At 39.9% G+C, this 12,453-nt stretch overlaps 1 protein-coding gene across 1 annotated transcript; it reads left to right on the forward strand.

Annotated features, from left to right (window-relative positions):
* Positions 1–7,168: 7,168 nt before the first annotated feature.
* On the forward strand, positions 7,169–9,832 carry vgll3 (vestigial-like family member 3). Its single transcript, XM_061692420.1, has 4 exons — positions 7,169–7,288; positions 8,289–8,631; positions 8,819–9,370; positions 9,458–9,832. The coding sequence occupies exons 1-4, from the start codon at positions 7,175–7,177 to the stop codon at positions 9,496–9,498; spliced, it is 1,050 nt and encodes a 349-aa protein (XP_061548404.1). The 5' UTR covers positions 7,169–7,174; the 3' UTR covers positions 9,499–9,832.
* Positions 9,833–12,453: the final 2,621 nt, after the last annotated feature.

Genomic DNA, 12,453 nt, shown 5'->3' on the forward strand with positions numbered 1-12,453 from the left:
CTGTTTTTTTTTTTGCTTAATTCAACAATGTATTTATTATTGTGGTTGTAGTTTGCAATTACGTGCACTGAGAGCTGTTTCTAATATTTTTTTTACACTAATGTTGCTAAATAAAGTAAACAACCTTATACAACCAGTATGTGATGTGATTGAAAAATCTGCAAAATAAAACAATAAATAGTTAAATTAATGCCTTTCTGATTTGATCTTATTGCATTTTCCAGGTGTACCTAAGGCTGTGACCAATGATTGCATTTGTCTCCTTTGGCTGAAACAAAACATATCCCTTCTTTTATTTCTGTGTTGTCATATGCAATAGAATTTCAACTATATGTTCTCTGGGGACTTGGGATGTATATCTACAGTCTATGGCATAAATTCCAAATTATAATAAGATATCTTATATGTCTGTTTCTTGTAGTTCCTGCCATGTAACAAGTCTGACATATGTCCGTATGCAAACACAGAGCAACAAGGGGCTGTGATGGGAGGCTGGGGATTTTGAAAAGCAATGGTGCTGTCTGATGGATGTAGCAATAATACTCAAATAGAGACACGTAGATAGAATGAGGCAGGAATCAAATAAATGTGGGGTCCAGGATGGATTGCCACAAAAATGGAGGGCTAATTGATTGAAGAACACAGGGGGACTGATTGAACAAGAACTGCAACATGGACTGCAACTTGTGACTTAGGACATCTGGAAGACAGCAGGCGGCCAAGAGGAGTGATGCAGGAAGCAGACAGAAGATTGTGAAAGCAACAGGGAGGACAAGGATGCTCCAATAAATCGACTGAGTGACTCAATTTGTGTCGACCCGTGGGACGCTTCCACTCATGCTCACTGGCACAAGAGAGCATAAGGGAATTGTGGGTAATAAGAGATTATTCCCCCCTGTAGTGCTTGCTCATCATCACTTGCAACCCCAGCCTCCCAACCCCCCAATTTCCAAGGTCTTATACAGAAATATTGAGCATGTGCAGGTGCACTTGGACCACAGAGCTAGTCGACTCACTGATGGTTTTGCGAGTAAGGTCAAACCATGATGTGTTGTTATTGCATGAACATGCTGCTGGCGCCAATTTTGGATGTCACACATGCAAGCTCCAATGATGTTGACTTTTATCCACAAGTCCATTTTGCCCAAGGAGGCCAATCTGTGTGGAGATAGACCCGACATGCATTAAACCATCTTTCCTAAGGCTATACGTGTGCACGTTTTCATCCAGAAGCCAGGCTGTGACCACAAGATGTAGGCTGGTGGTCCCAGCAGGAGTTTGGCTCACACACATCATCAGCATAAGGGAATTAAAGTCATTACGACTGGAAGGGCAACAGAGGACAAGTTATTCAGTCTGTAAACGAAGGTGAAGGTTTCCAAAGTAGTTTGAGGGGGTTAATATATTAAATGGTAGATACCATTTGTCAAATACAAAATGTGTGTCCTATATTATACAGTAAATACAGGTAGTGAAGACGGCCAAATAACTACAACAACCAAATATAGTTATGTTCAAGTCAGATAACATTTGCAATTTGTCAATTGCAAATGTTATCCAACTACCGGAGACAAATTCCTTGTGTGTTTTTTGGACATACTTGGCAAATAAAGATGATTCTGATTCTGATGCTGGTACTAGTGTCACTGAAAATATCATTTTCTTTTTTAAAATGGCAGTCAGACCATAATGACAGAGTGGACAGCAATTTCAGGGACACATGAAAAATGTTCAATATGATTATGAAAATTAAATATACTGTATAATATACGGCGGCACGGTGGCCGACTGGTTAGAGCCTCAGCCTCACAGTTCTGAGGACTGGGGTTCAATCCCCGGCCCAGCCTGTGTGGAGTTTGCATGTTCTACCCTTGCCTGCGTGGGTTTTCTCCGGGCACTCCGGTTTCCTCCCTCATCCCAAAAACATGCATTAATTGGAGACCCTAAATTGCCCGTAGGTGTGAATGTGAGTGCGAAAGGTTGTTTGTTTGTATGTGCCCTGCGATTGGCTGACAACCAGTTCTGGGTGTACCCCGCCTCCTGCCCGATGATAGCTGGGATAGGCTCCAGCACGCCCGCGACCCTAGTAAGGAGAAGCGGCTCAGAAAATGGATGGATGGATGGATGTATAATATACACAAAATTACTCAAAACAGATGACTACAGCATTTATGAATATACTCTTTTATTTAGTGATTAGTTCATGAATGAAACACAATGGAGTGTATTTACTGTAAGTCGGTTTGTTACTTTTCTTTTTAGGTTATTTTGTTTTTAGCTATGCAGAAGTGAGTTCTGTGTGCATTAAATTGGATGGAGAGGGACTTTTATGCCTTAATTTCATGCATATCCAAGACACAAACTGAAACATTTGCTACAAATGGGTTTATATTTTATTTTCTGAATATGCTGTGGAATTTTAGATTAAATGTTTAATGCATGTCAAAGTAGCATTAACCCTCCAACATGGAGCCATATCTGTCATTGAATGGATTACCCCTCTGTCAAAATGACCCTGCATTTGAGTCTTCATCATCTCATTAACTTTTAGCCAGCAGCCAGGGCAGCTTCATTATCTTCACACATGCAGAATGAGTGGTAAAACTGGAGGATGAGGACGAAGTAATTATGTGCTTTTCAAGTAAGGTTAGTGTTGCTACTCTGAGGGAATAGCCAATATTCTCTGGTCACTTTGTCAAGAGACATATACAGTAATCATGAGTATATGCGCACTCACACATACAAGTGCCTGCTGTGAAAGGGAAGCCCTTCTTTGTCTTTGCAATCAAAACTCTCATTGAGGAGATGTCCATTAATGACAAGAACAATTAAAAGTAAATGTTCAAGATTCAGATAATGGAACGAGGGAAGCGTGGTGCTTTTGTTGTACAAAAAAGAACTTGGATTAATTTCCTTTTTTCCTGTCGTTGCACATTGCAACTCAATTTCAATTAATGTTCAAATGAGTCTCTGTTTCTCATTAAACTGGTTCCACATTGCAAATAAGCCTAATGTGTTATTTGGTGTCTTACACTGATTTCAACATGAAGACTTGAGTTGTTGTAAATTAGACGCAAATGGTGGTGTTTATCCTGTTAGAATGTCTTGCAGAATTGTAATGTGGGGATCACGCAGAATTAAAAGCCACTGGCATAGAGTTACACCATGGTGTTGAAAATACAATAGAAGTATGTATGATGTATCTGTTAACATACAAGCAAACAAATAGCATTAGCATGTATTATGATTCTGCATTATTTGAACTGACTTTTTCACAAGAGAAGTGTATTGACAACAGCCACAACAGTCTCCATCCATTTTCTACAGCATTTATCCTCATTAGGGTCATGATCTTGTCGGAGCCAATCTCAGTTAAATTTGGGCAATAGGCAGGGTACACCCTGTACTGATCGCTAGTTAATCACAGGGAACAGTAGACAAACAACCATTCTCATTCATACTCACATTCACCCCACAGTATGAATAATTTAGGGTCTTCAATGAGCCTATCATGCATGTTTTTGGAATGTGGGAGGAAGCTGAAGTAGCCAGAGAAAACCCACATAAGCGCAGGGAGAACATGCAAGCTCCACACAGAAGGATCTAAGCGGAGATTCAAACGGAGATTCAAACCCAGGACCCCTGGACTGTGAGGCAGACGTGCTAACCATGATACCATGATACCACCTGCCCACCGTACCATTATGGTTCTTCTTCTGTCTGAATTTGCGCCAAATTTTTCATGGATTCAATTCATTCATGCTTATTTTATTTGTACTCTGATCCAAACCTTTGTCATGGCAGTATTGTTGTTATAGCCGTGTAGTACATAATACATAAGTTGTATTAATGCTAATAAAAGAGTATACCTAATGTTGTGGCCAGTGGGTATGTACTGTATGGCTGCTTGCCTCTTCCTCTTCTCCATGTATAGCTCTCATCATCATCAGGCTGTCCACAAAGAGCTCAGGCAGGTGTGCGTTATTCTACATTCTCCCCAGGGAAAGAGTGATAGCGATTATATTGCTGGATATTCCTGATGCTGCATTCTGCTTAATGTGATTTTTCATAAACAGCAGTCAGCAGCATCTCACACCTGCTTCATCAGGACTGCAGGATAAACTTTCATCTTAATTAACCACAATATTGTCTTTTTATTTATTTTACATTTTTTTGCACTCACGCACTTCAGTTTATATCTTAAGTCAGTATCGCCAGACATTTTTAGCAGCTCATATGTGGAACACTGCTTCAAGGACATCTACAAACTCAAAATATCATCAAAACAGAATGTGCCTCTGAAATGTGTCTCGATCGTAAAATGTCTTTAGATCTAAAGCACTGGAGGTTCTTCCTCCATTCCTTTAGGGCTTACAGGATTGGAAACGCAAACAATTCCAAAACTTCTGAGTAATTTATGTTCCTTTCTTTCTCTTCCCTCAATTTCCCCCCTTTAAAACATCCTCTAATAATCATCACTGTGCCTCATTAAGGCGCAGAGGAGTGGAGGCACGAGCTGTTCCAGATGTTTGGTGGAAAACCCCCGAGGTCGGGTGTCAGACACGAGGAATTCATGTGTATCTGTGCTGTAATGTACACTCTCAAGTGTGCGATGTGTGTCCCGAAAGGCACTTGCAGTGTGCTACTGCCCCACTTCGACACAATGCAAGACAGGAATCTTTCAATGGGAACATTAGATGGAGATAAGGAGATACCACTGCTATCCATGAACTTAAAAAAAACAACAACACCTATTTAATTTGAAAAAAATACATCTTAAAAAGTGAATTACATACTGTAGCTTGGTATTGATTCAGTAGTTTAGGAATACTCATTCAGCAGCATATCACAAACCCAAATTGAAATCACGTGACCATCAACTCTTCATTTACACCTCGCAATTCTCTCAAACTGATGGCCTATTTCTGTGATGTCTAATCACAACAGGAGATAACAGCTGAATAATTTGCGCTCCCTTTGTGAGATCAAAGTGAAAGAAAGATGGCTGAAAGTGATGGAAGCGTTAACTATTTGTCTGAGTCCCCCAGGTCTCATCATTCCCCGCAACTCGAATATGAAACTCGACACAACAGCAAGCTGGGCCAATCCAGGGAATAATAATAAATCACCCTGTTGTCTTATTTATGTCTCACTGAGAACAAACGAGCAATAATGAATAGTAAACAGGAGGGATGTTACTATTAAAATTGTGTGTGTGTGTGTGTGTGTGTGTGGGTACAGTATATGTTGTTAAAAAGCTTGTTTCACACAACATCCATCCATCCATCCATTTTCTGAGTCGCTTCTCCTCACTAGGGTCACGGGCGTGCAGGAGCCTACAATTTACCATTTTACAATTTTCTTTTACAATTTACTGCCACAATTTAAAGTGCCTTTGACTAACCTCAAATAAATGGTAACTGCTCTAGTAGGCTTTTCCTTACATCTTGTTTCTTTCTAGCAGAAGCCGGAAGGTTTTGTGCTTACATTGACAGTTATTTTGAAATGTTCATAATGTCTTCCACCTCGTCTAAGGCCCAAGTTCCAGCTGAAGAAAAATAGCCCCGAAGCTTACCATCGTGCTTCACTTTTGATATGGTGTTCTTTTGGTGATGAGCAGTGCTGCGTTTGCACCAAAGACACCTTTTGGAATTGTGGTAAAAAAAAAAAAATCCAACCTTGATTTGAATGAACTGTAACAAGATCTCTCAAACACTGTTTGAACACAAGTCTTATGTGATAATTAATGGAAGTAGCCCTCTTCTGACCGCTTAGTTTGTCAGATGGCTTTTCTAACATAGATTTGAGAAACTTACCAGACATTACCAGACATTGCTGCTTTAAAATTTGGGTTTACCAGGCAATATCTAATATTTAGCCCCAGCCATCTCTTATACACCGAGTTAACATATAGCCCCAGACCCTGAATCCAAATACAGTCACAAATCTCCCTGACCTGCGATCAACACTTTCTCCACAAGATGCCCTCATACTCTTTCTCCTGCTACTGCATACAAATTCAGACCACAACTATCCTTACTTTACATTTCTCAAACTCTGTTTTCTGAAAAGCAGCATTTATGAAGCCACAAAAACAAAACCGACATATTGCTGTGGAACCATTTACATTTGCTAGTCCCTAAGTCCTTGGGCCACTTTGTGTCATTTCTATTTTCTTTGTCATATTAAGTTTCACGTGAGGAGCTGAATAATAGAAGCAGCATATGGTGCAGATCAACTGTGCAGCACTGCATAACACAACCATGATAATGAACAACTCAACCTAGCTACTTTTCTTATTTGTTAAAAGAAATAATGTTTGGGTACAGAGCTTGTGTTGGATCTTATTAAATTGTGTAGATGTACAGTGCCTAATGTTATTGACAGTGAGGGGACAGTATTCTGCAATTTATGTCTTTACAGCCAGGTTAAAAAAAAAAGTTGCGACAAGAGAATTTAAGAACTTTGGGGTTTCTGGAAAGTAAAATCTTAAAACTATGAAGAATAGGATGCTACGGTATTTGATTTGGGTGCAGAAGCTAGAATGAAGTGTTGAAGTGTTGTAAAAACTAACTTGTAATGGTGTAAAATAATTTGGGAGGGTCCAGTACAGTAAACCAAGTGTGCATGCATTTAGTGCAGATACAACATGTGTGTCCAGACCAGACACTTCCCAAATGGGCGTGTGTCAGTGTGCTCCAGCCCTCTGTCACTCCCCCCTCATAACCTAAAATGAGAGAGAGAGAGAGAGAGAGAGAGAGAGAGAGAGAGAGAGAGAGAGAGAGAGAGAGAGAGAGAGAGAGAGAAATGCTCAGCAAACAGCCAATCAGAAGAGGTCTGAAATCTTGACATGAGTTTTTCACTGGGCTCCAGTGTCACAGGTTTTTGGTCTACTTTGTGGTCCCGGTTGGTGCACAGCGGGAGGCTCATTGTCAGTATTCAAGCAGGACGGCATGGCCATTGTATGTGTTTGCCAATATATGGAGGCTCCGATGAGTATGGGGACACAACCAGCCTGAAGCCTCTCAGCCCCTGTCAGCTGAGTCCAGTGATAGTTTCTCGCTCTCTCTCTTTCACTCTCTCCCTCTCTTTCTCTCCATCTCTCTCTCTCTCTCTCTCTCTCCTCTCCTCTCTCTCTCTCTCTCTCTCTCGCTCTCTCTCTCTCTCTCTTGCTATGAGCTGCCTGGATGTGATGTACCACCAAAACTATGGAGCACACCTCCTCCCTGCAGAAGCGTACAAGTCAACATACTACAACCACCATTACCAGCAACAACAACAACAACAGGTGAGAGCACTTTCCTTCAAGGAGTGACATATTTTATTGGATTAGATGAACATACACTAAAGAAGAGTATCATCAGTTGCAGAATCATTAAGTGAACTTCTTAGCTCTTAATAGATAAAAGTGGTGAAGTTCTATACAGATCCACAGTGCTATAAGTATGTGAAAAAGTTGAATGGGGTCTTTGAGGTTTAATTAAAATGGCTAGATCAGATCCAGACGAATAATAATGTCAACTGTGGTCAGGAATTGGAAAACAAAAAAATAACAGATAAACACACATACCGATGGTTAGGTGGCTATGGTTGAGGTATTGGAGGACATGTCATCTCAAATGAGATTCTTACGTTCAACATGAAATAATATATTTTTGTCTTTTCTTGAATAATCCCATATTCGCTTATCTCTTATCGAACATATTTACTTACTAATTCTACAAACTACTCACTATATGTTACAACTTGAACTTTAGTTCGACCGAACAACTTTTCCTATTCCGCTTATCCATCCATCCATTTTCTGAGCCGCTTATCCTTGCGAGGGTCGCGGGAGTGCTGGAGCCTATCCCAGCTATCAACGGGCAGGAGGCGGGGTACACCCTGAACTGGATCCCAGCCAATCGCAGGGCACATATAAACAAACAACCATTCGCACTCACATTCACACCTACAGGAAATTTAGAGTCTTCAATCAACCTACCACGCATGTTTTTGGTATGTGGGAGGAAACCGGAGTGCCCGGAGAAAACCCACGCAGGCACGGGGAGAACATGCAAACTCCACACAGGCTGGGCCGAGGATTGAACCCCGGTCCTCAGAACTGTGAGGCAGACGCTCTAACCAGTCGTCCACTGTGCCGCCTATTCCACTTAGGTCCAATAGAATAGAAGAGAATAGATTCTATAACACGCTTCAACATTGAATATACATAGAATTATTTTTTTCATGTATTTTAATTTATCTGTCTGTTTATTCCGTGCTCATTGTTTCATTTCTCCTTCCAGAGGAGGCTGAATGCTCACAGTAAGATGCACAACTGTTCAGGCCAGCAACAAGGTGGAGGACGAGGAATACTATCCAGAGATCAGGGTCTTTTTTCGGCTCCTAGAACCGAATCTGGATGTGTATCAATACATGATTTGGAGGTTAAAGATGGAACTCAACCAGCAGGAGCAGAGTATCTAAACTCTCGGTGTATATTGTTCACCTACTTCCAAGGGGACATCAGTGATGTGGTGGATGAACATTTCTCTCGGGCCCTCAGTCAGTCCATTGGACATAACAGGGAGACGAAGCCGTTCCGGATGACTCAGACATCTGCTTCTAGCTCTGCCGGATCATGGAAAGGTAACCAGAGGCATTGGAATTATTTTATATATAATGTAATATATATATATATATATATATATATATATATATATATATATATATATATATATATATATATATTATATATATTATATTATATATGTTTCTCTAAAAATGTACTTCTGACATTATAATTGATTGACTGTGATTCGTGTTTTGGCTTCAGATGGTGAGGCACTTTCAGATGGTCAGAAAAGTCCAGCATGGAGCAACACCTATCCATCCCATCCTGCTACCTGCCTCCCATCTGTCTCTGTGTCAGTCCATCCAGAATTCTCTCCAAGCCCCATTTCCCTAAACCACGCTGATGGAGGTCTGTGGGCTGGTCATCAATTGCTCTCCCAAGCCAGCCTCCAACCACTGGCTAGCCTCACAGACAGCTGGACCTACAGCCTGAACCCCCAAAGCCCAAGTGGCTACCCAAATGTTCACGATGTCTACCATCCTCACCCCCATGGCCACATCCATTCTCGCCATCACCACCACCACCGACAAATGTTTCATTCATATCCAAGCCATGGCTCAGCACTAGAGGCGAGGTTTAGTCCTCTTCTGCTGCCTGGTGTGAGGAGTCAGAGCCAGTCAGCAGCCAGTGCAGGGAGTTCCCCACACAGCGAGACTGCAAAGACAGAAATGGACCCCAGTAGCCCAATCATGACTTCATCAGTCCCTTGGATCCCCTCACCACTCCATGGATCCTTGGAGCTGTATGATTCAGGTAGGTGCAGTCACAAGCATCCAGTCAAGCATACTGTAAACAAAGTAGGAGAAGTGGGAATAACAAAGCTTTATTGTCTCTCTGCAGCTTATGAGCAGACCAAAGCTAAGTCATCAGTTTGGTTCTAACTGCTGACATGCATTAGAGAAAGACTCACCTACACTAAGTGGCACCATCAATTATAACTGCTAAACCAGCACTGCAATGTACAATACAGACTCTTCTACTACTGCTCCTGCCTTGTCCACACAGTCTAGGATGAAGATTGACTCAGGCTTGAAGTTAACAGTTATGCTTTGGTCGCAGGATGTAGCCGATGAGAGTGAAGCTTCTATCCACAGACTAGCGGAAGGACGTTTCTTCAATGTTTTATTGGCAAAAACAGTGTCATTTTTTGGGTTAAAGTGGTTCTGTTTCAAGAACTGTTTATTTTAATAGCAAATATGTACAGTTTTGCCTAAGTGTGTGGGTGTGTGTGTATATATATATATATATATATATACATACTCATTTTTTATTATTATTATTGTTTGTTTTTTTTTGCTGGATGGTCTGTCCCTGAATGATACCTTTGAATCTTTGCCGAAAGGGATTATGTGTCGTATATTTTGATACTGTAAGTAATAAATTATGAAGTTCTATTTGCAAATGTAGCCATTTTCATGTGTTTACATTATTAGGCACATACTGGAGACTCAATTTTGCAGTTAAAAAAGGAAAACTCAGTGAGCCCAAAACAAGATTGATGAATAAGCGTGCACATTTTATAGTACTCCCCCCCCCCCCCCCCCCCCCAAAAAAAAAAGGTGCAGCCAATAAATAACCGTTTATTTGAAACACTTGGATAAGGGATGTTGCTGTTTCTTTCAAATGTTTGCATATGCAGGATTCAGATATTCCTGACCAACGCAGAAGTTTTTACAGTTTTAAACTACTCAGTGAATGGTTATTGAAAACCCCTCACTTTGTACCAGCAGTACAAGAGGAAATAGGCTGCATTCCACAAATAGTATAAGATACCATAACAGGTCAGGTTTTCTTTTTTCTTTTTTGCCTCTCCTCACAAAAACATGGACATTAACTCACACACAGACAGCCGACAAACAGCAAGAATGCATTTGTCCTGTCTGGACAGGAAGTTTACTGGACACGGCAGACATGGACAGTCAGTGCTGTTAGTGAGCAGGTTTGTTTCTTCTGCAATATCACTCAAAGTAGACTTCATAAAATAAATAAAATAAAAACTCAAATAAAAATAGGATAAATATCGTGAAAGAGTTTTCAGTTCAAAGAGTTAATCTTCTGCTGTACAAGTGTATGAGCTGAGAACGAAAACCTACTCATACTCTGTAAGACTAGATTGCAGGCTAGGTATGTTTCTTAAATTAAAAAGCAGCATTGTCTGAGGAAAAGGTGGTGAGACGCATCAGCTGGTATGATCAACAGTAGCCGCCCACTGACAATCCAGCCTCTTCTTCTCCTGTATGTGGTTCTATTTGCAATATTAGCCAGCAGTATTTGAGGAACAACATTTTGCATTAAGCAGAAAGTCTTAAGTGCAACACATCAGAGACAGATGTGGAAAGAATTGGCTTGGAATGAATTAGCAAATGTTTTAATTTGAACAATTGTCTTTTTTTTTTTTTTTTTTTTAAACTACCTTGAGGATCGAATCCCAAGATGCATGGCCCTGAAAAGGAAAATAAGCAGTGCAAATTTTAACAAACCACAAAATGTGCCTCTTGCTCAATATTATGCAATGACTTTTGAAAGTAAAAACAGTTTGTACGGCATGGGAAAAGACGAATACAGTGAAACAGCAATAAGGGAAAGCAATTGAGGACAGATTCTCATTTGCAATGCTGACCTGGCTGCAGACAGTGGCAGATAGACAGAGAGTGAGCACAGTAAAACAAAGCAAAATAAAAGCAAATACAAATACAACAAACTGTACATCGTTACATATTTACATAATACATTACATAACATCATAACACATGGTGGATAAAAGGTTCCTAACAGGCTAAAAAACAGGTGCAATGATCATGTACGGTATCACTAACTTTCCAAACAATATTGTATGATGTCTTTTAGATTTTATTAGATTTGAATGTTTGAGTTTTGAGTGGCTCAATGTTATCCCTGTGTGGTTCAAGTAAAAGGGCATGTGTTTTTAAAGTGAATTTTGTTCACATATTAACAGGTATCTTGCACATTTACAAACAAACATCTCAGCACTCAAAGATATAGTCATAAATTCAAAATGAAACATACAAGGGAACATGTTGGGAACAAAATGACACATTTTGAAAATAATGGTAACATTTAGAAAGATTTAGTTACATAGATTGTCTCTTCTCACAGACCACCAAAATAGCATTAGCATGTAGCCTCTGCATCAGCATGTTGAGCACTTATATGCTAACAGACATCCCACTGGCACCCTTGGAGCATCACTCCAGGCACTTCCACTGCAGGACGAACAACAACATTCCCAAAGACAATTCTGGATTCTCTAAAAGTCAGTTGAGACCATTAATTATTCATAAGTCAGGGCTATGTCATATGTTTTTTGTTTTTAGAATGAATTATAAATAAGCTAATTTTGACAACGTGTTTTCTATCATGTAAAAAGTGTAGCTGATGGAAAACAAAGAGTAAGATTGGGGAAAGTAGTATAGCCAACAACATTGAATGTGTACATGTTGCTGTGTGAATTTGTAATGACCCTAGTGAGGATCAGCGGAACGGAAGATTAAGATGAATTTATCAAAATAATATAATGAATTTAAATAAGCTTTAAAAATAATTGTGGTTATTTTTTTTTTTTCTCTTCACATTCCCCATGTATACTACTGTATTTATGTTCACAAACTATAAAAGGAAGCTTAGAATGAAATGAAAATACAGAGGAAGCAACAAAATACATAGCTGCCTATTTACTGTAGTAAAGAATTGGACAATAATAGATACACGAGAGTAAATGTACTTGGTTACTAACAAGTATGTGTTTCAATGAATATAGTCTTGTAGCCAATAAAGTCCATCTGGGTCTTCTCCTTATGTTTTTTTGCAAGAATTGC

Source organism: Phycodurus eques, chromosome 12 (assembly GCF_024500275.1).
Source record: "Phycodurus eques isolate BA_2022a chromosome 12, UOR_Pequ_1.1, whole genome shotgun sequence".
Taxonomy (NCBI): Eukaryota; Metazoa; Chordata; class Actinopteri; order Syngnathiformes; family Syngnathidae; genus Phycodurus; species Phycodurus eques.

Coding starts and splice junctions, on each gene's coding strand:
- vgll3 (XM_061692420.1), top strand. CDS start 7,175: ATGAGCTGCCTGGATGTGATGTACCACCAAAACTATGGAGCACACCTC. Junction 7,289..8,288: donor AGCAACAACAACAACAACAG/GTGAGAGCACTT, acceptor TTCTCCTTCCAG/AGGAGGCTGAATGCTCACAG. Junction 9,371..9,457: donor CTTGGAGCTGTATGATTCAG/GTAGGTGCAGTC, acceptor GTCTCTCTGCAG/CTTATGAGCAGACCAAAGCT.